The sequence below is a fragment of the Podarcis erhardii genome, assembly GCF_964252035.2.
Source record: "Podarcis erhardii genome assembly, chromosome: 5".
Lineage (NCBI taxonomy): Eukaryota > Metazoa > Chordata > Lepidosauria > Squamata > Lacertidae > Podarcis > Podarcis erhardii.
Window position 1 is genome coordinate 34,627,793 of NC_138509.1, and position 24,913 is coordinate 34,652,705.

A 24,913-nucleotide genomic window follows, 5' to 3' on the forward strand; every position below is an offset into this window, starting at 1 on the left:
CTCCTTCCAGTGTTTCTGAGCTGTTTGAGAATGTACATTGGTCAATTACGCCTATGTTATGATCCCAAACTCATTGTGAGATCTTAAAATATAAGTCAGAAGAGATACAACATTTTGAACTGGCACGTGTAGAAACTTTTGAAAGAAATACAGTGTGCATAATTTACTTCTATGTCAACTACACCACGAATCAGACTTTAATGAAATAAAATATTCCCGTGCCAAAGGGGAATTTTGAATCATTTGGTCACTAGCATATGAATTGTTAAAGACAGTTTTAAATTAAATAAATTATCATTTGATACCTGAGGATCTATTAAGACGAGAAACCTTGTCAGTGTGTTGTAACTTTAATTACTAAAGTCTTTAATTTAGAGGTTGAACAAAAGTGTAATTTCCTGAGGCTTAACCAGAATATTTTTGCACATAATTTTTGCCTGCATTTACTTCTTTCTCCAGAGCAATGTTCTAATGGAGTTGCTATCCTACATGCACATACCTTCCCTGTGTAGTCATTGCACTTGACCATGCCAAGTGGCAGCCCAGGGCATACTAAGGACCTGCCAGAGCCCAAGCAAAGGCCCACTGATTCTACAGCTAAGTTGGCTCTGCTGGGTGCTGGCAGGGACATGAAGATGACTAGATCCACACATCACGCCAAACCCAACAGCAGCAGCATCTGAATTACACCAGCTCTGGTCCCAACAAGCATGCCTAAGAAGCAGGTCCACGATTATTCAGACAGTGACATTAGTGAATATAGGAACGTGGGCCAAGTGCTCTGCCATCCAACACACAAACACACACACACACACACAGAAAAAGAGAGAGAGATGCTGTTACATGGAAGTAAGAAAGATTTTTTTTATATAACAATTTTTATTAATTTTTCAGTTTATACATCTCAAAATAAACATTTTACATAATACCACGTAGCAATTGACTTCCCTCCTGCCCCTTTCATGGTTCATTTTACTTACCTATCATTCCTGCCTATGTTACTATAGCCAATCTAATTGTTTCTCCATTTTACATCCTTCAAATATTTACCATACTGTTGAATTTATGTAAATGCTACCAGCATTTTCAATTGTACACAATTATTTTTTTAAATATTCAGCAAAAAAAATCCACTCCTCTTTGAATAAATATTCTTATTGCTTTCTTATTCTATAAGTTAAACCTGCTGCTTCCATAAATTTTATTATATTACGGTAAGTTGCCAATCTTCCTTACTAGGGATGTTGCTTACTTTCCATCTTTGGACTAGCGAAATTCGAGCCGCTGTGGTTGCGTACATAAATGTGTTTTTTTCCTGATAACTGGGAACTTCAAACGGAAGTATTCCTTTTTTTAAAAGCCTCAGGTTTTGGGGGGAATGTTGTTGTTGTTTTTAACTCATTGTAAATCATTTCCCAATAGCCTTTAACTTTTTTACATGTCTGCCACATGCGAAAAAATGTTCCGTTTCTCTGCATTTCCAACACAGATCTGACCCAACTTTGTACATCTTGACCAACCTACTCAGGGTTAAATACCATCTAGGCATCATTTTCATATAATTCTCTTTCAAAGTATAACATGGTAAATGTCAAATCATTCTTCCACAGTTTCTCCCAGAGGTTTAGGTCTATGTTATGCCCTATATACACAAAATAAGAAAGAAATCTTTATCCAGACAAGGAGTAACAATTCAGGAGTTCAGGCGCAGAGCTAAATTAATGAAGATGTCCCAACAATTTTTTCCATATTCTGTACATGTGTAGAGCAAATTTTGCAAAATGTTTTTTTTTTCAACTACAAAGGATGTATTTGGACATAAGCTGCACTATGGCTTAAGCTTTACAAGAATGAGCCAAGGCTCTTTTGTCCCCTGTTCTCTAGTACATTTTAGATTGAATACAGTTTGCCATGCCATCTAAATCTAGGCAAAATGTGATTTGCCTTAACTATAGCTAGTGGAAGCAAGACACCTTCAAAGTTCAAACTATAGTGTACCATGGTTTGTTTTTACTAGCCACAGTTAAGATGAGCCAACGTTTAAGATCTGGAAGAAACAGAAAACTAGTTATTCATAAACATAAGTGGACATTTTAAAATTCCTCACTGCAGCAGAACTAGAAGAGATAAAGGACCATACAAAGCCTGAGGGGAGCAAGGAGCCTAGACTCATTTTTTGTAATGCTAAACTATATTTTAATATTACACCCAAGACAGCCCACTGTTGGTTCACATGCTTATAATATCAGAAATCTTCACATAATCAGTATTTCTTCCAGTATTTATTTTACAGTTACTGAAATTATAGAAATACTCAATAATTTTAATGATCTGTTGCTTTTTCCCTGATATATTTTTCAGGTAATAGATATCAAAATATTCAGAAAATCAAATTAACTGTCAGGCACATTTTAGTGTTTCATAAATTATTAATTTCAGAATGCTAATTAAAGAATGTTTTTCTTTTCAAATATGCATTACACCAACTCAGAAGGTACACATTATGACAATGAGGAACTTATTGTTGGGAGCAAGGGAGAGGAGAATGAGTAAATCCCATTGCACAGGAACAATGGCACTTCAGTCAGAAATGAACAACTTTAACTGGTAACTCTTAAAATGTCTGCCTAGCATTGCATTGCCAGAAAACTGTATGTAACCTGTAAGTATATGCTGTTGAGACTCATCACTTGAAAGTTAGTAGGGAGGAAAAACAGGGAGAAACCGTTGTCTTTCAAGGTGAACTGTAAGTCTTCACAAAGCCCCTAGAAGACCCTGAATGAGCTAGGTATTTAAGTAATAGTCTAGCTTTAAGCACATGAGGTGTTCAAATGAATCCACTCAGTTTGACTTCAGTAGGAGGTCTCACTTGCTTAAAATAGGTACATAATCAGAGACGAATACTTCAATTTTCTGTTCTCTAATGTCCCTGGAATACTGCAAATAGCTTTAATTGTATCCAAGACTTCCAATGAGCCTCACAAAGCACCTCAGGGCATATTCTTTTTCCTCATGCCATTAAATAGGATTGCAATATCTTCATTTGATAAAACAGCTCAGGCAGCTCCAAAAATATTAATTGTTACTGTGATTCGGGGAGCCGTTACAAAGCAGGACTCTCTCTCACACACAGGCTGCACTCCTAAATAATGAAAAACCTGTATTGCAGAAGTAGTGATTTGAAATCCAGCGACTGATGATGATGATGAAAGTATCTGACAGTGGGCTGCAGTAACCTGATCTGTTGAAGTTTCAAAAGCCCTTTAAAAATAGGGTTCCTTGAAAAGTAAACTTATGGCCTTTCTTCCACATCTCTCTGGAGTCACAAAAGTGATCTGGGAGGTTTTGTAGCTTTTGAAGATCTGTTGATGAGTGAGATGAACACTGAGTTCTCTGCTTCACACCTACATGCTTTAAGCTCTGAATCAGGCTAACATTGGACAGTTGCTACTTCTGATAGCTGATCTCAAGCTGGGTTTGATTTCTGTCCATGGTTTAACTTCTGTACTTTATAACCTGTGTGGTAGTACTTTGTAATTAACTGTAACAGTAATAGGAGAAGCTGGAGTTTTTTCAATAGACATTCTGTTTGAGTTCCCCCATCTCACCACCAATGGTTTTCTCTAGCTTCTTCTTACTACTGCATCATAACCTTGTTAGGGGAAGAAATTAGTTCACTTTGCATTTTGATATGTACTTCCAGATACGGACTTCACAAACCAACATATGAACCACAGCACGCCTTTCATGCTAAATTCCAATGTGATGTAGTTCTCTGATCAAAGAATGCACACAAAAATGCATACAACAGTGAAAGGCTCATACAGAAAGTGTAGAAAAATGCATTCTACTGGGGAAAACTGATTGCAATAAGCCACATTAGGTAAAATTGCAGTGAAAAATGTATATGTTGGGAGAAATGTGCATGAAAATGTGTATGAACTTTCACAGAGACTTAAAAAATAATTCTGACATAAGCCACCCAAGGCTCTCTTGAAAGAAAGAGCAGGATATTAAATAAATAAATAAGAATAATATGCAGGAATAAGGTTAACTGAACTTAAGAATTGGAAAATGAGAAACCAAAACTGAAAGATTTTCCCATTTCTAGTTAAGAATCTCTCACTGGTGCTCTTATAGCTAGATTCTTAAACTGGCATATCAAGAAGCAAGCCCCATTGAATCCATGAATAAATATATTTAGGACTGATCTGTACAGGTCAGCTTTCTAGCCAGGGCTTTTTTTCCTAGGGGGAACTCAGTTCCAGCACATCTCAGGAGGGTTCTGGAACCGGCACCTCACAAGAGGGTGCCATTGCTATTGTCCGACCCAGTGGTATTTTCTGTCCTATGAGACTAGGGCCCTTCAGGATTTAACCTCCTTCCATCGGGCCTGTAAGACAGAGCTATTCCGCCTGGCCTTTAATTTGAATTCAGCCTGATCTTTTATTTCCCTTTTCTTCCCTTCCCCTCCCCTTTTATGAAGATTACCCGCTATGAGACCCCACAGCTAATTCTCCCCTGGCCTCTTCACTGGCCCAAGTAGGTCCAATTCAGCCAGCTAGCCCTAGGGATTATCTAATGCTTATTTTCCCTAAATTGATTTCTGAATTTTGAATTTTATTGTTATTCATGTTTTTATACTGTATTTTATGCTGTTTTTACAATTAAGTGTTTTAAATTTGTTGTTAGCTGCCCTGAGCCCAGTTTTTGAACGGGGAAGGGCAGGGTATAAATTAAAATTTATTATTATTTATTATTCTGAGAGAAAAAGGGAGGTGTTCATGGTGAGTTCCAGCACCTCTTTTTCTAGAAAAATAGCACTGTTTCTAACTCAGCAATCCCACCCACTCACCCACTCATACACACAGTGTAAACTGACCAGAAATTGCACGTGTTCATCTAGCTCAACAGAAGACAGAAATGCTAGTAATCTTCTCTTTTAAGAAGAACATTTCAGTCTTCTATAGGGACGTATTCATACCCTACACCAATTTCTCTGCACAGAACATGTAGTTTCATTAAAACACTAAATAAGCCTGTTACCAGTGCTGCAGAAATCTCAATGTCATCTTGACATACAAGCTGGCAAGTCAGAATTATGATATGGTTGCACAACAAAATGCTGGGTTGGCTGAAGCTGTGTCTGGGGGTGAGGGTAGGTAAATAATACTTCCTCCTCCCCCAGCCACTTGAAGAATTCTACCGTAGTGCTGTATAAAGGGCTAACTGCCCAGCCCAAAGCTAAGCACATTGTACCTATGTACTACAGGGGGGGTGTGGTTCTTGAAAGTAGTGAAGAAAAATGGGGTCCCTATTCTATTCTTGTCTCTGAACCAGGCTTCCTCAAACAGTTTCAAGTAATCCAGGTACACATACTACATAAACAGTATGATTTTTCTAGTCAGACAGACATCATTTTCCTCAGTCTATCAAGTGAATAAGGTATGTGTGCATATGCTTCCTCCTCCCTTCACATACTTCTGGTTTATGAAACCACATTCTGCTGTGACAATCGAAATGGAAAACTTTTTGGATTCATCTCTGCAAACCAGAGTTGCAAACCACTGTTTGATCCCAGTTTGCAATCCTGGTTTTTAGGACTTGATCAAACCACAGTTTTCTAGTTCAACAACAAACTGAGATTTAATAAACTAGTAAGTATGCTATTAAGATCATAAGAAGAGCAAAGGGGAAGGGTGGAAATCACATACACACAGCTCATTCCTTATTCTCCAAACAATAGTTTGGAAGATTAGAGAACATTCCAGACACATTATGTTAACTCATATGAGTACATATCCAAGGATGAAGTGCAGTGATACCAGATATAACTGAATTTATAATTTACAAATATAAACCAAAAGTAATAAAAGTATCAATCCTGGTAGTCTTGGCTTTAGGTTCATCATGGATCAGTCAGCAGAGTCAGCCAAATCCCATTCTGTTCACTTATACATTAAGCATTACCAAATTTTATGAAAGTTGCTGCAACGTGCATTTCAGTATTACTGCAGCCTTGTCAAGTTCTGAATTTTTTAAAAGTTGGGAACTATGGGAATTGGATAATATGACCAAGTAAAAGAATATTATGAAAACAGCTTAATGGGAGAGACAGACCACACAGAAGACAAAGTTAGCAAGAAAACAACAGAAAATGCCCATAGGACCCAGATATAATAAAGTTAAGTGACAATATTCTCTGCATCAGGAAATAAAGCAGGAAGGCTGAACACTGAAAATGCTAGAGGCAAACAAATAATTCTAATAAGTGAGTACTAAAGAACAAGAAATGAGTCAAGAAGTAGAGGAGCAAGACAAATTAAAGATCCCAAATGCTTCCCAAGAGGCGAACAAAATCAAAGCTTCAATTTTGTTAAGCATAAACACATACAAAAGAACTAACCAGCAATGTAATCTACCCAGTTTAACAAATAGCAAACCCTCGGGAATGTTTTTGTATTAGTATGTTTGTTTTTTTCATTTAAAGACATTCAAAGAAATCCTTGCTAAAAACTTGGAAGTCAAGCAGATAGCCAACTGGAGGTTTACTACATCTCTGGTAACTTAAAAAACAACAACAACACAAACAACACAAAAAACCTAGCATTGTCCTCTGCAAGTTTTAATTTTATTGCCTGCAGTTCTTGGTATTAGGACTCAAGTGTACGGAAAATAATTTTGTATGAACAAAACTAGCTTCCTTATCTGCCCTCAGAATCTACCATTTATGTCAGAGCCAAGTCGCATGTAATGCATCCAGTAATCATTGTGCCTTGTGTCTGAACAGGGAGGCTCCATTCCTAAGTATTTTGACTAAGTGCCTTAGGGATGCATCTTCTCCATGAATGCATCCTACTCTTATTTGAAAGAGCTATTAAGTGCTATCCTTCCCTGCCACAAAGAATTCCATAAGTTTATTATGCATTGCATAAAGCAGTGGTTCCCAATCAGCTATGTGGAACCCCTGTTTTTCAAAAGCCAAACCATGGGAATGTCAGTATCTTTGTGGTAGTTTGTGATATGTGAATTGTGCCACCACACCCTCCAACATGTTCCAGTGCAAAACCAGGGTGCATGTCTTCTGGCTCGTGCTCCTGCATGAGTCACACTCATTTTGGGTGCACCATGCTCTCACCCATTTGTATTATTGATTGACACAAAGTTTGAGTGCTTGAGTGCTCACTCTCCACTCCATTCATACTAAAGGTATGTGATACACATACTTTCCCTGGATCATTTGTCCTCTGTGAAGGTGTTGGCAGGAAACAGTCAACATTTAAAAACCTTTGGTGGGAAGGGTTGCATTACCTTAACATGAGTCAGCTGTGGGTTTTTCTTTATTATTATTTTTCTTTCTTGTATGGGGAAAAAAGTCTTGCTGCTTCATGTGGGTGTTCTGAGCAGCCAAGTAGCATTCCTGAGGACAGAATGCCCCTTGAAATGATGCACCGTACCCAAGGGCATTCTTGAAACAGCAGCAAGACTTTTTCCTTATCAAAAGGAGACAATAATAAAGGGAAAACCCATGATTACTTCTCCATGGGAGAAGGTAACCACCACCCCCACCTTGAAAGGTCTAAGAATTCCCACCATCACCCTGAAGGTGATGTATCAATCTTCAGGAATGCCTTCACCCCTACAAAATGCTGAGAAAAGCTGACAATTAATAATTTTATAAGCCTCTGTCACTATAATGATGTTTTGAATTATGATTCATGGCCCGTAAGTGGATTGTTTGAAACCTGATGTGAATTGCAGCAACGGCACTACTTCCATTTTTGTTTGTTAAAGTTTTTAAAAAACAAAAACAAAGAAAAGATAAGAAAGAGAATGTCCCAGTCCATACAAAATGACATCTGTTTAATAAACCATAGTTTGTTAAGCCACAAATGATTGGGTACAGCGCCTGAGCACTTGAGCACCCTTGTGGGCACATTTCCCCCTTTAGATGAGACCAAGAAGCATGTGGGGCAGAGTTCATATGTCTTCTCTTTGCTACTTTCCTGGGAATATTGGAAGTGGCTCACTCTCAGCAAATAAACTGCTCAGGTCTGGGAGATTAGCTACATGCCTTGAAAATTTCTACCTGGATATTATCACTGACGTACACTGCAAACACGCACACACAAAAACAGAAGGTCAAAGCCAACAGTGATTTACTGAAGGATAGATATTAGTGCTTTCCAGAATTCCCAGTGCAGTTTGAAAGCACACATTCTTCTTCAGGGGAAATGTTACATGTTTTATGTTTGTTGTAGGGCAGAAGCTGCTTCTACATTTTTCAGGTTTTTATTACCTAAAAAGAGAATGTCCGAATACCAAAAGCATACAAGAAAGAAGAAAAAGTATATTGTGTCAAATCTTCCCCCTTACCCAGAACTTAGCTGACTTTGGCATAGGAAAAGTGCTGATAAAATATTTTTACAAGCTTAAAGTCCAGAAATGGAAATATGGTTTTGATTTTCCCAAAGAGGAACGGCTAACACTTTTCAAAGCCTGGGAAAAGAGATAAAACTGCAACCAATTATGTTCATATAATCTTGAATCTGCACTCAGAACGCAACCATCGTTGTTAGTTACAATGTAAAGTGTCTGAACCCACATTATTCTGTACAGTTTTGCCATATTTGCTGTATTTGTCTACAACTAGAGAAGCTCCAGATCCCAAAAGATTCCGAGGCAAAAATTAAAATTTAAAAACCATTGTTTTGCTCTTCTGCTTGCTTCTACACATCTAAACTATAGCATGTAGCCACTTTAGAGCAATCCAAATATACGGTAAATCTGGTCTCCTTTCTGTTGTTCAATAACAACACCCCGTTAAGACTCAAAACATTTTTTGCTTATCGATGCTGTGCTTATTTGTCTTCTCCTTGACATTTTCTATCTAATTTTTAAAATGCAATCTTTTCACCTGTTTAATTCCTCTGAGTCTCCATGCTTTGCAGCACTCTGATTTGAAAACCAGGCAGAAGTTAATGAAAAGTATACGTTGTGTTTGCCAGTTCATCTGATTCTCATTAAAGTTCTGAATTCTTTTGGAATGTTACACAGTTGCAGAGAGATAATGTTGTAATACTAAGCTCTTGGACCATGTCACAAAGTGGTGAATTGACATCATGCTTGAAGAGGTAACAAGCTCAAGATCTCTAAGAGCAGGCATAGGCAAACTCCAGCCCTCCAGGTTTTTTGAGACTACAACTCACATCATCCCTGACCACTGGTCCTGTTAGCTAGAGATGATGGGAATTGTAGTTCCAAAACATCTGGAGGGCCGGAGTTTGCCTATGCTTGTCTAAGAGGCTTGTGCTGAACCACAGCCACATACTTATGGTTCTCCTTTACATAATTCACTGCTATCTTTTTGTAGGATCCCTATTCTTTACAGCACTTTACTGTTAGCTCTGGTTGGTTTTTTTTGCTTATTGGCTTTTAAAAATAACAACAATAATAATTATAATTATTTATACTCCGCCCATCTGGCTGGGTTTCCCCAGCCACTCTGGGCAGCTTCCAGCAGAATATTAAAATACAATGATTCATCAAATATTAAAAGCTTCCCTAAACAGGGCTGCCTTCAGATGTCTTCTAAAAGTCAGATAGTTGTTTATTTCATTGACATCTGATGGGAGGGCATTCCACAGGGCAGGCGCCACTACCAAGAAGGCCCTCTGCCTGGTTCCCTGTAACTTCGCTTCTCGCAGTGAGGGAACCGCCAGAAGGCCCTCGGGACTGGATCTCAGTGTCCTTAGAAGCTCAAAGTTACTTAAAAGCTCAAAATGTTTCAAGTAACAACATTTCCGTTTGCAATGCATTATACACACACAGTGTACAGTGGATATCTTACATTCGTGTGCCGTGATCACAGCATTACACAGCTCTGAGAGACTGAAATCATCGTCTTATTCACAGAGGAGCTATTGTAAGACCAAATGGCCATATCACTCTTCCAGAGGGCATCAGCTGTCCTAATGAGTTCCAACTGTGATATCGAGTCTAAGATTACGTATTCACTAAAAACTGCTCTGGAGGGAAGAATAAGACTTTTAGATATAGCATGACTGGAACAATGAAAAGGCCTTATCTACTGCATGCCCTATCACAGCTCAAACCTACATGATAAATGCAGCAGGAACTTGTCTTGCATTTGTATCTGATTCTTTGCTGTTCAGCAGATCAGAAGTGAACCTCATGTATACACAGCTGACTAGCTGGGGGGGAAAGCTGTCTCAAGGTTTTATAAGGATGTTTCCACTCTGCTTTCCACTATGATAAATGACAATGATAAATTACTTCCCACCCACCCACCCACATTACCCTTAATTTTTTCTAAATTTTTTTGAAAGATCTATGCAATTACCGGTATATATTCCCACTATGCTGACTGACTTCAGGTTACGTTTTCACCACTGACAATACTAAAAGAAAAGTGTGTCTGTCTATATTTTCTCTGGAAAAAAAATGTTTGCTTATTTACCATACAGATATATAGCCCAGGCATACTTACTATCCCAGGTGGTTTATGATAATTAAAATCACAACAGTAAAATACAGCAAGGCTACAAATCCAGCCTGCTTTATGGAGGCAGTGGTAAAAACACCTCAAGAAACCCTCACTGGATTCAGAAAATCTAACTAATTACTGGCCAGTTGCCAGTCTCACCTTCTTAGGCAATGTTCTTGAATGGGTAATTGAAGATGAGTTCTAGGTGCTCTTGGAGGAAACTGATTCTCTAGATCCATTTCAATTGTTTGTTTGTTTTTAATTTTCCCTAGATCCCCAGTAGTAAATGTTGAACTCTTACTGGGAAACAAGGGACAGTTATTCTCGCCTCCCCCCCGCTTCCCGGTGATGTTTTAGTTTCCAAATAGACATGACATAGGTTTCTAATTATCAGGGTACATTGATCTCTAGAATGGTGAAAAACGAGTATAACACTGCAGTCGTGCTACTTTATTAGCACCACAGCTAATGGTGCCATTTATAATTTAATTGTTTACTATCCTGGCACTGTAGAATGCGTAATCTTTTGAATAATTATTTGGAACCATTTCAATCACAGGCAAAAAATTAGCAGTTAATCATCCGCCCTGATTTCTGCTTTCTCTTCCATACATCATCAACATCCGTGCTATTTTCTTAATAGTATTACGTTGTTTAACTTGTTTTTTGCTGCTCTCTTTCTGAGTGGCTGGAGCAGGAAGAGTTATTTGTTATTTATGTAAAGTTCAAAGAAGCTGAAAGAAGACTGCTCTTTCACTAAACCTCTGCAGGCAGTTTTGGTTAATTCAGGTGGATAATGTGGTTAGTCCTATACCTCTCAGATGACTGGGGTGCAGCTGTAATCATCTGAAGTTGCCCTAAACCTCCTTCCTTGCTAAGGCTGCCATTGCCACTATTGCTCACTATAAATAGTTAAAACAAAAACAAAACAATAATAGTGATGTTCAGGTGTAAGTGCTGATTATTATATGCCTAAAACTGCACCTCACAAACATGAGGGAGACGTATCAACAGGCTATGGGAACTCTAAGGTTTGTAGAAGTATGAAAACAATTTTTTTGGAGGGGGGCTAAGTAGACCCTTCACCCCTAAATCAGTCCAACAAGAACTGAAAATGCTCGGCAGCCACAGAAAGCAAAATGTTTAATTATTTTTATTTTTTCAAAATTCTGAAAACGAAGAGGAATGTAATGTAGTGTCCTATAACAGGAGCAGACTATGCTGCAACATTTTGTTGTACGTTCCACTTGTAGTGCAACTTCAAATGACTAACTAGTTTGGGGGTCAATATGATTTAATGAGATAAATAGATAATTCTGTAAGATACTTATAAGAACCAATTTGTATGTCTTTTACTGGATCTGACAGCTTGAGCCAGGGCTTTTTTCAGTTAGAATATCCATCTGTTAACAAGAAAAAAGATTAATATCTTATTTCTGAAAGATCAGAGAATTGCTTTTTATCAATAATACTTTATGTGCTGTCTCCTTTATTCTGAATTTGAATCAGTGACCCATCACTTAATATGAACAAATGGAGCTGTCAAGTGTAAAAACTAGCACAAAAGGAAGCTGTTGAGCCCCACAAGTAGCACTCTTTATTTTATTCAGAGAGAAGGTTGGTGTGTGTGTGTGTATGTGTAAAAACAAAATAAAAAAATTCCTTCCAGTAGCACCTTAAAGACCAACTGAGTTAGTTCTAGGTATGAGCTTTCGTGTGCATGCACACTTCTTCAGATACACTGAAACAGAAGTCACCGGACCTTTCTATATAGTGAGAAGGTGGGGAGGGGTATTACTCAGAAGGGTGGTGGGAATGGGTGATTGGCAGATAGCTGCGATGAGCCTGTTGACGACTCTTAACGACTGCAATAGGTCTAACAGGAAAAAGCAAGGGGTGAGAAGGTGAAAAATGGCTTTGTCATGTATAATGAGATAAGAATCCAATGTCTTTGTTCAAACCAGGTCTCTCCATAGTTTTAAGTTTGGTGATAAGTTGCAATTCAGCAGCTTCTCTTTCCAGTCTATTTCTGAAATTCCTTTGTAATAGAACAGCTACTTTGAGATCTTGTATAGAATGTCCTGGGAGATTGAAGTGTTCTCCTACTGGTTTTTCTGTCTTGTGGTTCCTGATGTCGGATTTATGTCCGTTTATTCTTTGGCGTAAGGTCTGGCCTGTTTGTCCAATATAGAGAGCTGAAGGACACTGTTGGCATTTTATGGCATACACAATGTTAGACGATGAGCAATTAAATAGTCCCGAGATGGTATGTGTGATGTTGTTGGGGCCAGTAATGGTGTTGTCCGGGTGTATGTGGCAGCAAAGTTGGCATCTGGGTTTATTGCAGGTTCTGGTGCCAGTGTCCGTGTTAGGTCTGGTTGTAGTATTATTGTGGGTTAGGAGTTGTTTAAGACTGGGTGGCTGTCTGTAGGCAATGAAAGGTCTTCCTCCCAGAGCTTGAGAAAGAGAACTGTCATTGTCCAGGAGAGGTTGTAGATCTCTGATGATGCGTTGTACTGTTTTAACTTGGGAGCTGTATGTGATGACTAGAGGTGTTCTGTTATTTTCTTTTTTGGGTCTGTCTTGCAGCAAGTTCTCTCTGGGTATCAGTCTGGCTCTGTTGATCTGTTGTCTAACTTCATCTGCTGGGTATTTTAGTTCTAAAAAGGTTTGCTGTAGATCTCTTAGGTGAGAGTCTCTGTCTGTAGAATTGGAGCAGATGCGGCTGTAACGTAGTGCCTGGCTATATACAATGGACTGTTTGGTATGTTTGGGATGGTAGCTAGAGGCATGTAGATATGTTTGTCGGTCAGTTGGTTTACGGTATAAGGTGGTGTCTATGCGCCCATCCTGTATTTTTATAGTAGTGTCCAAAAAATGTATTTCTTGCATAGATTGATTCATTGTTAACAATGAATCAATCTATGCAAGAAATACATTTTTTGGACACTACTATAAAAATACAGGATGGGCGCATAGACACCACCTTATACCGTAAACCAACTGACCGACAAACATATCTACATGCCTCTAGCTACCATCCCAAACATACCAAACAGTCCATTGTATATAGCCAGGCACTACGTTACAGCCGCATCTGCTCCAATTCTACAGACAGAGACTCTCACCTAAGAGATCTACAGCAAACCTTTTTAGAACTAAAATACCCAGCAGATGAAGTTAGACAACAGATCAACAGAGCCAGACTGATACCCAGAGAGAACTTGCTGCAAGACAGACCCAAAAAAGAAAATAACAGAACACCTCTAGTCATCACATACAGCTCCCAAGTTAAAACAGTACAACGCATCATCAGAGATCTACAACCTCTCCTGGACAATGACAGTTCTCTTTCTCAAGCTCTGGGAGGAAGACCTTTCATTGCCTACAGACAGCCACCCAGTCTTAAACAACTCCTAACCCACAATAATACTACAACCAGACCTAACACGGACACTGGCACCAGAACCTGCAATAAACCCAGATGCCAACTTTGCTGCCACATACACCCGGACAACACCATTACTGGCCCCAACAACATCACACATACCATCTCGGGACTATTTAATTGCTCATCGTCTAACATTGTGTATGCCATAAAATGCCAACAGTGTCCTTCAGCTCTCTATATTGGACAAACAGGCCAGACCTTACGCCAAAGAATAAACGGACATAAATCCGACATCAGGAACCACAAGACAGAAAAACCAGTAGGAGAACACTTCAATCTCCCAGGACATTCTATACAAGATCTCAAAGTAGCTGTTCTATTACAAAGGAATTTCAGAAATAGACTGGAAAGAGAAGCTGCTGAATTGCAACTTATCACCAAACTTAAAACTATGGAGAGACCTGGTTTGAACAAAGACATTGGATTCTTATCTCATTATACATGACAAAGCCATTTTTCACCTTCTCACCCCTTGCTTTTTCCTGTTAGACCTATTGCAGTCGTTAAGAGTCGTCAACAGGCTCATCGCAGCTATCTGCCAATCACCCATTCCCACCACCCTTCTGAGTAATACCCCTCCCCACCTTCTCACTATATAGAAAGGTCCGGTGACTTCTGTTTCAGTGTATCTGAAGAAGTGTGCATGCACACGAAAGCTCATACCTAGAACTAACTCAGTTGGTCTTTAAGGTGCTACTGGAAGGAATTTTTTTATTTTGTTTTGACCATGGCAGACCAACACGGCTACCTATCTGTAACTGTGTGTGTGTGTGTTTGCATACTGATTACACTGGGCAACAATTTTTTACTTTTTGAATGTTGTCTAGATTTCTACAACTGATTTAGGGTATTTTTGCACTGCTGAATCAGGAAATGGCATCCGTTTCTCTCCATCAGGTCAGGTTTACTGTAAACTGAATGGTGGGCATTGATAAAGGTAAGTACACGTAAATTGCATGTTGCTTCACCATTTTTCAAACTTCAGGGCTTGAACTTCCGTTTCTTGGAACTCCTGAAATGCTCAGCGGCAGGGAGGTCTCTCTTCAGAGTAGTCAGCCATCATGACTGCATCCCAGCGACCCTGATACCTGGTCTCCATCTCTTTCATGTCCTGATGGAATCTCTCCCCCTGCTCATCACTCATTGAACCCAGGTTCTCAGGAAACCAGTCCATATGTGAAAATAGGTAGTGCATCTTGACGCTCATGTTGCAGCCCAGGTTTCTGAAAGCAGTCAGCATGTTGTTGACAAGTTCTGCATAGTTTCTGGCCTTATTGTTGCCAAGAAAGTTCTTCACTACCAGAACAAATGCCTTCCACGCTTCCAGTTCCACTTCGTTCATTGAGTTTCCAAACTCTGGATCTCTGATGAGCTGACGGATCTAAGGACCATCAAAGATGCCAGCTTTCAACTTCTCCATAGTCAATCCTGGAAAAGCCTGGCACAAGTAAGTGAAGCAGTCACCATCCTTTCCAGAGCCTTGGTGAACTGCTTGATTAAGCCGAGCTTGATGTGCAGCAGTGGGAAGAGTATTCTGTCTCTGTCCACCAGAGGGTCATTGATGACGTTTCTTTCTTTGCAAGGCACCAATTCCTCCCGCACAGGCCAGTCCTTCTTCGTGTAATGCTGAGCACGGTCCCTACTATCCCACATGCACAGAAAACATGGGTACTTGGTGAAGCCAGACTGTTGTCCCAACAAAAAGTTCACCATCTTCAGGTCAACACAAATAAACCACTTATGCTGATCATAACCAATTTTCTCCAGCACATACTTCACCGCTTCATAGTTCTCCTTCAGTGTACTTGAGTGAGCCAGGGGATAGAGGCAAACTGGTTGCCGTTGTGTAGCAGAACACATTTCAGTGATCGCTTGCTGCTGTCAATGAACAGTCTCCAATCTTTGGGTTCGTACTGTGGCACTCCATCTTGAGCAGAAGCTGCGCAATATCTGCACAGTACACCAAGTCCTTCTCTTCCGAGAAAAAACGGAGGTACTCTTGATGCCTGTTGCGGAAGAAGCTGGTGCGAGCACTGTCAGAGAGGAGGTTTTTTTCCTTCAATCTGGATGGCAACAGTTCGGCAGAGTCCTTTGACAAGCTGAGGTTGTGAACTAGATCATTCAACTCCTTTTGGGAAAATGGATGTGGAGCATCATCTTCAAGAACCACTTCTTCTTCTTCATGTCCTTCAATACTGGAGGCATCTTCGTCACTAATGTCAGGAAGTTCTCCGAAGATAGGCACTGGAATTTCATCACAATGAGCTACAGGACAACGTGCTGATTGACGATCAGGATACTTCGTGGGGCGGCTGCCCCATTAACTTAGTTTTGATCCCCCAACTTTATGCTTGGCCGCACCAATTTATGGAAGATTTCGAGGTTTTATGACTTCAAACTGATCCCTTTTTGGCATAATCACCCAGAACTATCGGACCTGAATACTTCTTGTCATTAAAATAATCATTTCCAATCATAACAATTATTCGACATGGCATTTTACCCCCACCAACTTCTTCTAAAATGCTCCACACAAGCGTACATGTGAACAAAAACGTAAGAAAACGACATGTGGCCATAGCTCAAAAACTTGACCTGATTGAGCAAACCAATGTGATTTTTGGATTCAGCGCATCAGATTCATCCTAAATCAACTGAAAAACCACAGACAGCAAATTTGTTGTTGACCAGTGTTATTTGGGAAGGGGGAAAAAAAAACCTAATGCAAGAGCAAGTGTTATCACGTGCCAGTGACTGACTTGAATGGGAAGGCATGCAAACACAGCAGAGACACACAGGTAGCAATACTGTAAAGATATGAATCCACACATTTACAGATGCAGTGTATGAGCATGCAAGACATGGTTTTAAACATCAATATCATGTGCTTTTTGAAAAGCAGGATGCAAAACGTAAGAAATTTTTTTAGGTGCAGTGACCTTTCAAAATCCAACTGAGTACCTCTCGGGCAAAAATATATATATGGATTGCTCCACTTCCAAATGTCATTACCCTATTGTAATATTACACTGCAGTACCACTACCATTGGGCATTACCTGAGATGCACTGCATTTAATGCCTCCTTGTTTGCTGTACAACAAGCCTAATTGCCATTGACATGTTCAATCTATGCAACATTCAAGACTCAAGACATGCATTAAAGAACAACTGATCATGCAGATGCTGTCCTCCCCACCCCCCACCCCTGGCAAGCTGTGTGTTTGTTAGCAGAAGAAATAGCGGAGTTGGGTGGTGGAGGTTATAGGAGGTGTTATGTCACACAGGAAAAAATGTGTCCAGGTCGGGGAGGGGGGGAGCAGACAGATGGGGAAGAGTTATTTGGAGCAAGGGTTCTTGGGAAGAAGGGCGGAGCCAGCACTCCAGGCATAGGCCATGCAGGGCAGAGATGTCTGGGAATCCAATACTGGGCTGCTGTGAAGGACAGGATCCTCCTGAGATGTGAATGCTGTGAAAGCTCTCTCTTTTGAAAGCTTCCAGTGTACATATTTGTAAATAAATCATATTTCAAAGATGTTGCAGACTCCGCCGCACCTCATTTTCCCCAAAGGAACACACTGGTTGAGTGTCAATACCCCTTGGTATCTTGTGCACTGCTCAGCAGAGGTTGGGGTAGCCAGTAACAATATTTTACTGGCATTTGAGAAAGCTTACAAAAAACTATTTACAAAAAGACAGAAACAAAAAAAAAGCATACTTAAAATAGCACAGAAGACCCAGCTAGATCCCAAAATCCCTTGCAAGCAGACTGACACCTCACTTCTTTAGGAAGACTAATAATGAGGAGCACTGATGAATTTCTTCCAGTACCAAAGCTACAGAGCCAGAACTGTAAAGGTCCGGCTCTTTGCAGAACTTTAAAGTTACTCTGGAAGGTGAGAACAAGGTTTTAACATGCAACAGTTAAAGAGAAATGGTTCTGCCAGAACTGACAAACTTTTCAGGTTGCATTTTTGAAGCTGAATGCTTAACATTATCATTGTTTCCATACGGTTGCCATTCCTTCTTGCCAGCTGCATATTCAGAGTTGCAACAAATAAGCCAAGTTGTCTTTAGACAGGAGAATAGACAGATGTTCCAGCCAGTTTCAGAGGCAATAGCAATAATGTAAATGTGTTGGTCAATAATGTTTCTTAAATAAGCTCTCTGCACTTCAAGGAATTGCATGTGTTTATCTAGAACTAGCAGAAACGCCTCCAAATGCTAACTGGTGACCTCCCTGTCAAAGCGAAGGAATATCAAGCTAATTACAATTATGACTGCCATTCAGTTATTTATGCATTAATGAGCGAGTGAAATTACAATGAAGTCACTTGTTAGCATTCTAAGTGGCATTGTGCACAAAGTCATTGCCTACAGAAGCTGCATAATTGCCATCAGTTGAAACATCCATGGGGTGGAGGTGGGGAGGGATAAAACAAGTACAAAATTACTAACAAATATACTGCCAATTTCTCTTCAGAATTTCTCATTTCAGGATGACAATAGTTCTGGCCTCACCACCAGTCCAGTTTAATGAGGAAAGAGAGTTGCTGTTAAATATCAGACACAAAACAACATCTTGGGAAGGAGGTGGATGAGAAGGGAGATGCTGTGAGGAATAATAGGTGTAACAGCACTGGCTGGCTATACACATTAACAGTTTCTAGCCTGTTTGCCCTAAGTATGTGCAAAAAGAAGGGCATGCGAACAATGAAAAAATAAGTGAGACTCTATATCTTTATCACAGCAACACTTCTATTCTCCACCAGCTCCTTTAGCTCATCTACTAGAATCATCTACTCTTTTAGATGTGTTTTTTTTCTTAATTTGCATAGGAAATGGAACAGTTTCAATTGCAGAAGCTTTTGTGAACTAAAGGAGGGAGGGTGCAGAATCTATTGAGTGAACTTCCAAAACACAGATTCTGCAAACTGTCATATATCTAAACCACTTTCTGTAAAACACCAATTTTTGTTGACATACGAAACATGAATTTCTATAGCATGCCATGATACACTCAGTCTTCAAAGAACAAACGTTGAAAAGAACAAATGTTTCTCAAAAATGTGTAGACCTGGAGCGTTTTTGTTTCTTTTTACAGATACAAGCACTTCACAAAACTGCTAAGTGACCGAAGTGTGTCTGGACTGAATATCAAAACAAAACAAATTCCTTCCAGTAGCACCTTAAAGACCAACTAAGTCAGTTCTTGGTATGAGCTTTCGTGTGCATGCACACTTCTTCAGAAGAAGTGGACTGAATATCAGTATTTGTCAACATTATGACTTCAGGATTAAACTCCAAAATATCCTTACTTTTGACGGTGGCTGTCCGGGTACAGTTGTAAAGGATAGCGAGTTCCCCAAATACCTTGCCAGGTCCCATGGTGCACAGTTTCACACCTTCCTTTGTCACTTCAACCTTTCCATCTGTGAACAAAGAACAGTTCCACATCACAAACTTTTATATCATTTAGAATTTGTCCTGCATAACAGTTCATGAGCATGAACTGCTGTAACAAGAGTGGAGAATTTGTAGCCCTTCAGATGGTGTTTCCATCATTCCTGACTATTGACCATGCTGGCTGGGGGTGATGGGAGTTGGAGTCCAACAACATCTATATGATCACAGCTTCCCCATCCCTGCCCTCTCACATTGCATAGATGGTGAAGAAATCAATGTTGTACTGATGCTATGCTTTACAGTGTAAGTATGCTTTGTTTTCCATTTGTTTAATCTTTCAATCTGTAGTTGAGGGAGACATTTCCACATACATATACATTCTACATATCCAAAAATGAGCCTCAAATGATATAAAACCAAAAGCGGATAAACTTTGAAGATTGGGTAACTGTGCATTAAACAACAAGCAAACCTAGACACTAATTCTTAAAGTTGCAAAATTCTTAGGGGGACGAATGGTAACAGTTCAGGGAGAAAGGGAGCCAAACAAGGCTGATATCTCAGCCTAGCTGATTGAGTGACCCTGCAATCCCAACTCTCCCTCTGCTGTTCCAATGGTGAATGGCAGCTGAAAAGTGACCATTGAGGGAGTGGAGTCAAGTGCAGCTAGACTGAGCAGAACCAGCCTAGCTGTCCCTTTTTCTACTGTTTCTTAAGAGCAGGCTTTCCACCAGGCTGCAGCAGAGCCTGCAGCACTGTCTCAGCAGAGTCCGTGGAATGGGCCCTAGTTCTCACCCCCACCCCCTAAATAAACATATTTCTTGGCTGCCAAAGATGTAGACTCATAGTGTAAGACTCTGGATACATCATTTGGGAATTACTTTTTACTAATTCCAGGGACTGTAGTAAATAAAAGAGACATTGAAAAAGTCTAGCCTCCCACTTTCTTTCTGAACTTGAAAAGATTGGACACTGACACATCTTCCCAGAAAGCACAAAACTCACATATTTTTTAGTTAAATGTCATGATACTCAATTCAGCAGGCCCTCTTCTTATAAAGCAATCTAAGCAACTAATTTTGGTCATTTTAAAAGGGGGAAAATCCTAATCCTTGTGAACATTCATCCATGAAGAAAGAAGCTGTTCTCAAAAGAAATTATTTTGACCCATTTCCATTGCATAATTTGCATTTGTATTTGCATTCAAAACAATTAAACTAATTTTATCATGTCTTTAAATTAAATTAAACTAATTTTATCATGTCTAAAATGAGGCATTTCATATCTAGAGGCAGAAAGAAGCCATGGCCAATCTGTCTAATTCAAAGTGGCATGATACACCAATGTATTTGTGTGCCTTAGGTTTGACTACCAAAAATGCAAGTTCCTTAGAGCCCACATAATGTGGAGTTGCCCAATCACTGCCCCTTTCTGATCAAAAATTTTTTTTTTTTTGGAGTAAATATGTTCTGCAGTTCTTCATAATTGAGGGAATTAATGTTACATCTGTGTAGACTTCAAAGACCTGTGACCTCCCAACCAACCAGCAAGTCTGGCTTTTCAGGCACTCACTAAATATATAATTATCCACCACTGCAAAAGCAAATCTATACCAATCACAAGAAATTGATGGCAGATATATTGCAACAGGCAGCCATGGAACATTTCCATCTTTACAAAATTGAGTAACCTAGGTAAATTCAAATACACTGGGAGATCATTTCTGAAGCTATATATATTTTAGACAGTCTCCAGACTGCACTTACAGAAACACTGTGTACACAAGGAAACACTTGAGTACATGCAGGACCAAAAGGGTTCTTAGGTGAAGCATCAATGTGCTTAATGGCAGCCACATGTTCAAAGGTCTGTCCACAAAACGCAAGGTAAGGATGCCCCTTATCAAGCACTGAATAACACCAGCCATTGCTTGCTGGAGAATTCATGTGTGCAACCTCTGTCTTATGAATTTCCCAACCTCTATGTCTTACCAATATTATATAGCCTATATTTGGGCAGGGATAGCCTAACCTCTGTTGTCTACACTCTGCTGATCTCTAGGTTAGATTCCTGCAATGCATTACACATGGGGTTGCCTTTGAAGATGGTTCGGAAACTGAAGCTGGTGTATAACTTGGTGGTCAGGTTCCACACCAGGGCAAGATTGTCTGAGCACATAAAACAAATCCTGGCTCAGCTGCTAGGCTACAAATTAGTTTTCAGGCCCAATTCAAAGTGCTGGACCTTATGCATCTCAGGATCCCAATACTACAAGGACCACCTCTCCTCATATTAACTGACCCAGAACATCCAATCGTCATCTTAGGCCCTTCTCTGTGTGCCTCCCTCCATGGAAGGATCCAGAGGCTGGCAACATGAGAACGGACCTTTTCAATGGTGGCTCCCTGTTTGTGGAATGCCCTCCTCAGGGAGACTCACCTGTCACCATCATTGCATATATTTCGGTACTAGGCAAAAACGTTTCTTTTCTGCCAGGCCTTTGGCTTTTGATTATCTGTCGCTTCCTTGAGTGGATGGGATTTTTTTTAATCCTGCCCTTTAAAAATATGAACACCATATATATATATATATATATATATATATATATATATATATATATATAGTTTACATTGTAACGTATGTGTTTAGTGTTGTAAGTCGCTTTGCACTTTTGTAAGAAAAGCAACCAATAAGCTTAATTGGGGGGGGGTAGCAATAACCCCATCAGTTACTCAGTATAGCAGCTGTCTCCCCGCCCTGCATAGATTCACTAGGCAGTGTACATTCAAACTATATGGGCACACTAAGTCTATGCACAATTTGTCTGCCCATAGTAATTGTTCCTGTAGTGAGAGCTTGTCGCTTGAAGGCAGGGCTTACTGCTTGCACACACATACACATGCTTCATGTAAAGAATGTCTGAAGACCTCTGTAGGAAACTGATCAACTTTTTGATGATTAGATATGCATAGTTCTACAGTTAACAGTAATTTGAAAGCACTCCAGTTACAATAGTTAGTACCCTGATCTCTTTAAAAATATGCCTGAGGGTAAAATAATCCTGCAATATTTTTTTTATAAAAATATATATCAAAATCCTTGTTAGCTCATTTATTATATACTATTCTGCAAGTTCCAAAAATATGTTGTACCAGTCAGGAGTCAAGCAACCAGAACAGAACTGCCGTAGGGCAATTTCTGCCATTGTAGAGCTGGGGGGGGGGGGTAGATTTTCATTGCCTGCATCCTTACATTAGGCTTTCCAGATAAACAACAGAATTTTGCATAATTAAGGTCCCTTGTTTAAAACTGCCAGAAGCTTGGAACAAATGAATATAATCATTAACTCACTAAGTCAGGAGACTGCACAAATAATGTTGGACATCACAGGCCCCAACAGCACTCAGAGAAAGAAGAACAAATGAAAATAGCAATACAGTCGCAAACTACAAGTAATGAACATTTTCATTAGGGAAGATAGTATGTAGACTATTATTTCAGGATCCAGGTCCCAGGGAGAGCTGCTGCAGCTGCTGCGTTTTGACTACTGAGGAATGCTGATGTTTCTGGCTTGGCAAAATAGCCAAAGAATTTCAAGGAAGGCAAATTACTTCAGTAAGGGATGGTGAATTTTATCAAAGTATATGAAAGTATATGAACACCACTACCTCCCCAAGAACTAAACAGCACATGGAGTTAATCATGCGGTTTGCCCTCAAGTGGAAGATTTTTCTTTGCAAAATTCACAAGGAGGCATATTCGTATCAAGTTGGGTATTTTGAAGGGCCTGCGAATATACTGGAAAGTGACATCTCTGTTCCACTCTGTTTGGTGAAGTCTGCTTGCTCAATCCAAATACAAGCTCTGATCCTCAAAAACCCTAACTCAATATGGAGGCAAAATCGCACATTCTCTTGTCCTTCACAATGAAAGCGAAAATAAACTAAGGGCTGCTTTTTTCGGTTACGGTGTGAACATTTGGTACTTTTAGCACATTCAGTCCAACCAATTAAAAATTAAATAACATCCTTAGCCGAATTGCACTTGTGTTTCTCTCATAAATTGGTCTATAAACTAAACAGCCCTATCACATTCTCATTTATTGTAAGGATATTTCCCCCCTTCCAATAATTAAATGGCCATTTTCTCCTTCTTGCAAGCAGGGAGAAGGAAAAACAGATTAACAGACTCTGAGAATGTCAATCTTATAATGGCCAATAATCTAATGGTTTATTACTAACTTCCAGTTTTGCCGTTTAGGGTTAATATAGTTTTATGAAATTGAAACACTTATTGAGATCATTTTGATTCAAAAGCACCTTTATCAACATATAGCATCTTTATTCTGGTTGAATTAGCAAAATAATTCTACTAAAGTTGCTGCTATAATATAGGCTTGTATAGCTTGTAACCCAAAAAATTAGATGCAGTCTATGAGCTATGTATTGCTTCCTCACTGATAATGACAATTCCCCACTCTTCACCCAGGGCTTTTGGGGGGGGGGGCACTTCCCTACATGCACTGATATTGGTTGAAACCTTGCTCTGAAGCCCAGACCAACAACTACATCAGACATGAACTTTTCAGTGATGACACTATCACTGTGGATCTGTCTTCTAGAGAAGGTTACCACTCTCAACTGTTTTTTAACTTTTCAGAAACTAACTCTGCACTGGTGTTGCTCTGAGCATCACACACAAAGTCCTGCCAGTCAAAATGGAAAAATTGGGGGAAGGGCTTTTTTCTTTGACAACAACTCCGTTTGTAGGGGGGTTGCGTTCCAGGTTCTAAATGATAGAATTTTATGTGCTATAATGTGCTTACTCACACATACAGAAATACAGATAGAAACCCTACTTCCTCTTCTCACCAACCTATTAGCTGCAGCAGCATAAAGTCTCCTCAGTTTAGTGACAGCTATTTTTCTTTTAGGAAGAAGCTCCACCCTGGAAAGAGTCTTGATTTGACACTGAGTATGCCTTGCAAAAACATTGTCTGAAATATAGAGATAGCAATAATCTAAGTTGATTCAAATCATCATAAGTAGGAAACATCTTATCTCCCATATGTGCAGATGCTACTTCCACATTTAAATCTTTCTACGTGTCCAAAGCTCACAAATCAGGGACTAGGCTTCTTTCACCATGTTTTTCCTGCATAGTGTGCCAACATTCCTGATAGACCTATTTAGTTCCTTTTCCAGAAATTTACTTGTACAAAAGAGATGGGACCTCACACACCCATTCCATCAGGGCCTCTGGCAAAATAGCAACTCTTGGGTCACCTTTATGTAATACATTTTGGGGGAGGAATGAGGGGGCGATACTCAGATAGCAATAAAGGTGCCATAGGCAGCAGCACAGCATGGATGCCATGGGCATAAAAAAGGGTGCTGGTGCTCCGTACCTGCGAGTACTGTCACAAAAGGCCCACTCTTTACGCATTTTTTGCTGACATTTCTTCCACTTTTATTTTGTTCATTTTTTATTGCCTCTGACATCATTAATACTTAAGCAGCAATCCAGAAGCCCCCTGATGTTTCAAAACTAT

The 24,913-nt window shown here is 39.6% G+C and overlaps 1 protein-coding gene across 4 annotated transcripts in view; it reads right to left on the bottom strand.

The window, feature by feature from the left end:
- PRKG1 (protein kinase cGMP-dependent 1) overlaps window positions 1-24,913 on the bottom strand; it is a 652,365-nt gene that overhangs the window by 303,959 nt on the left and 323,493 nt on the right. For all 4 annotated transcript variants that reach the window (XM_081861792.1, XM_081861791.1, XM_081861793.1 and 1 more), the window contains one exon: window positions 19,275-19,388. In XM_081861792.1, coding sequence (XP_081717918.1) covers window positions 19,275-19,388 — 114 coding nt within the window. The remainder of the gene's footprint in view (window positions 1-19,274; window positions 19,389-24,913) is intronic.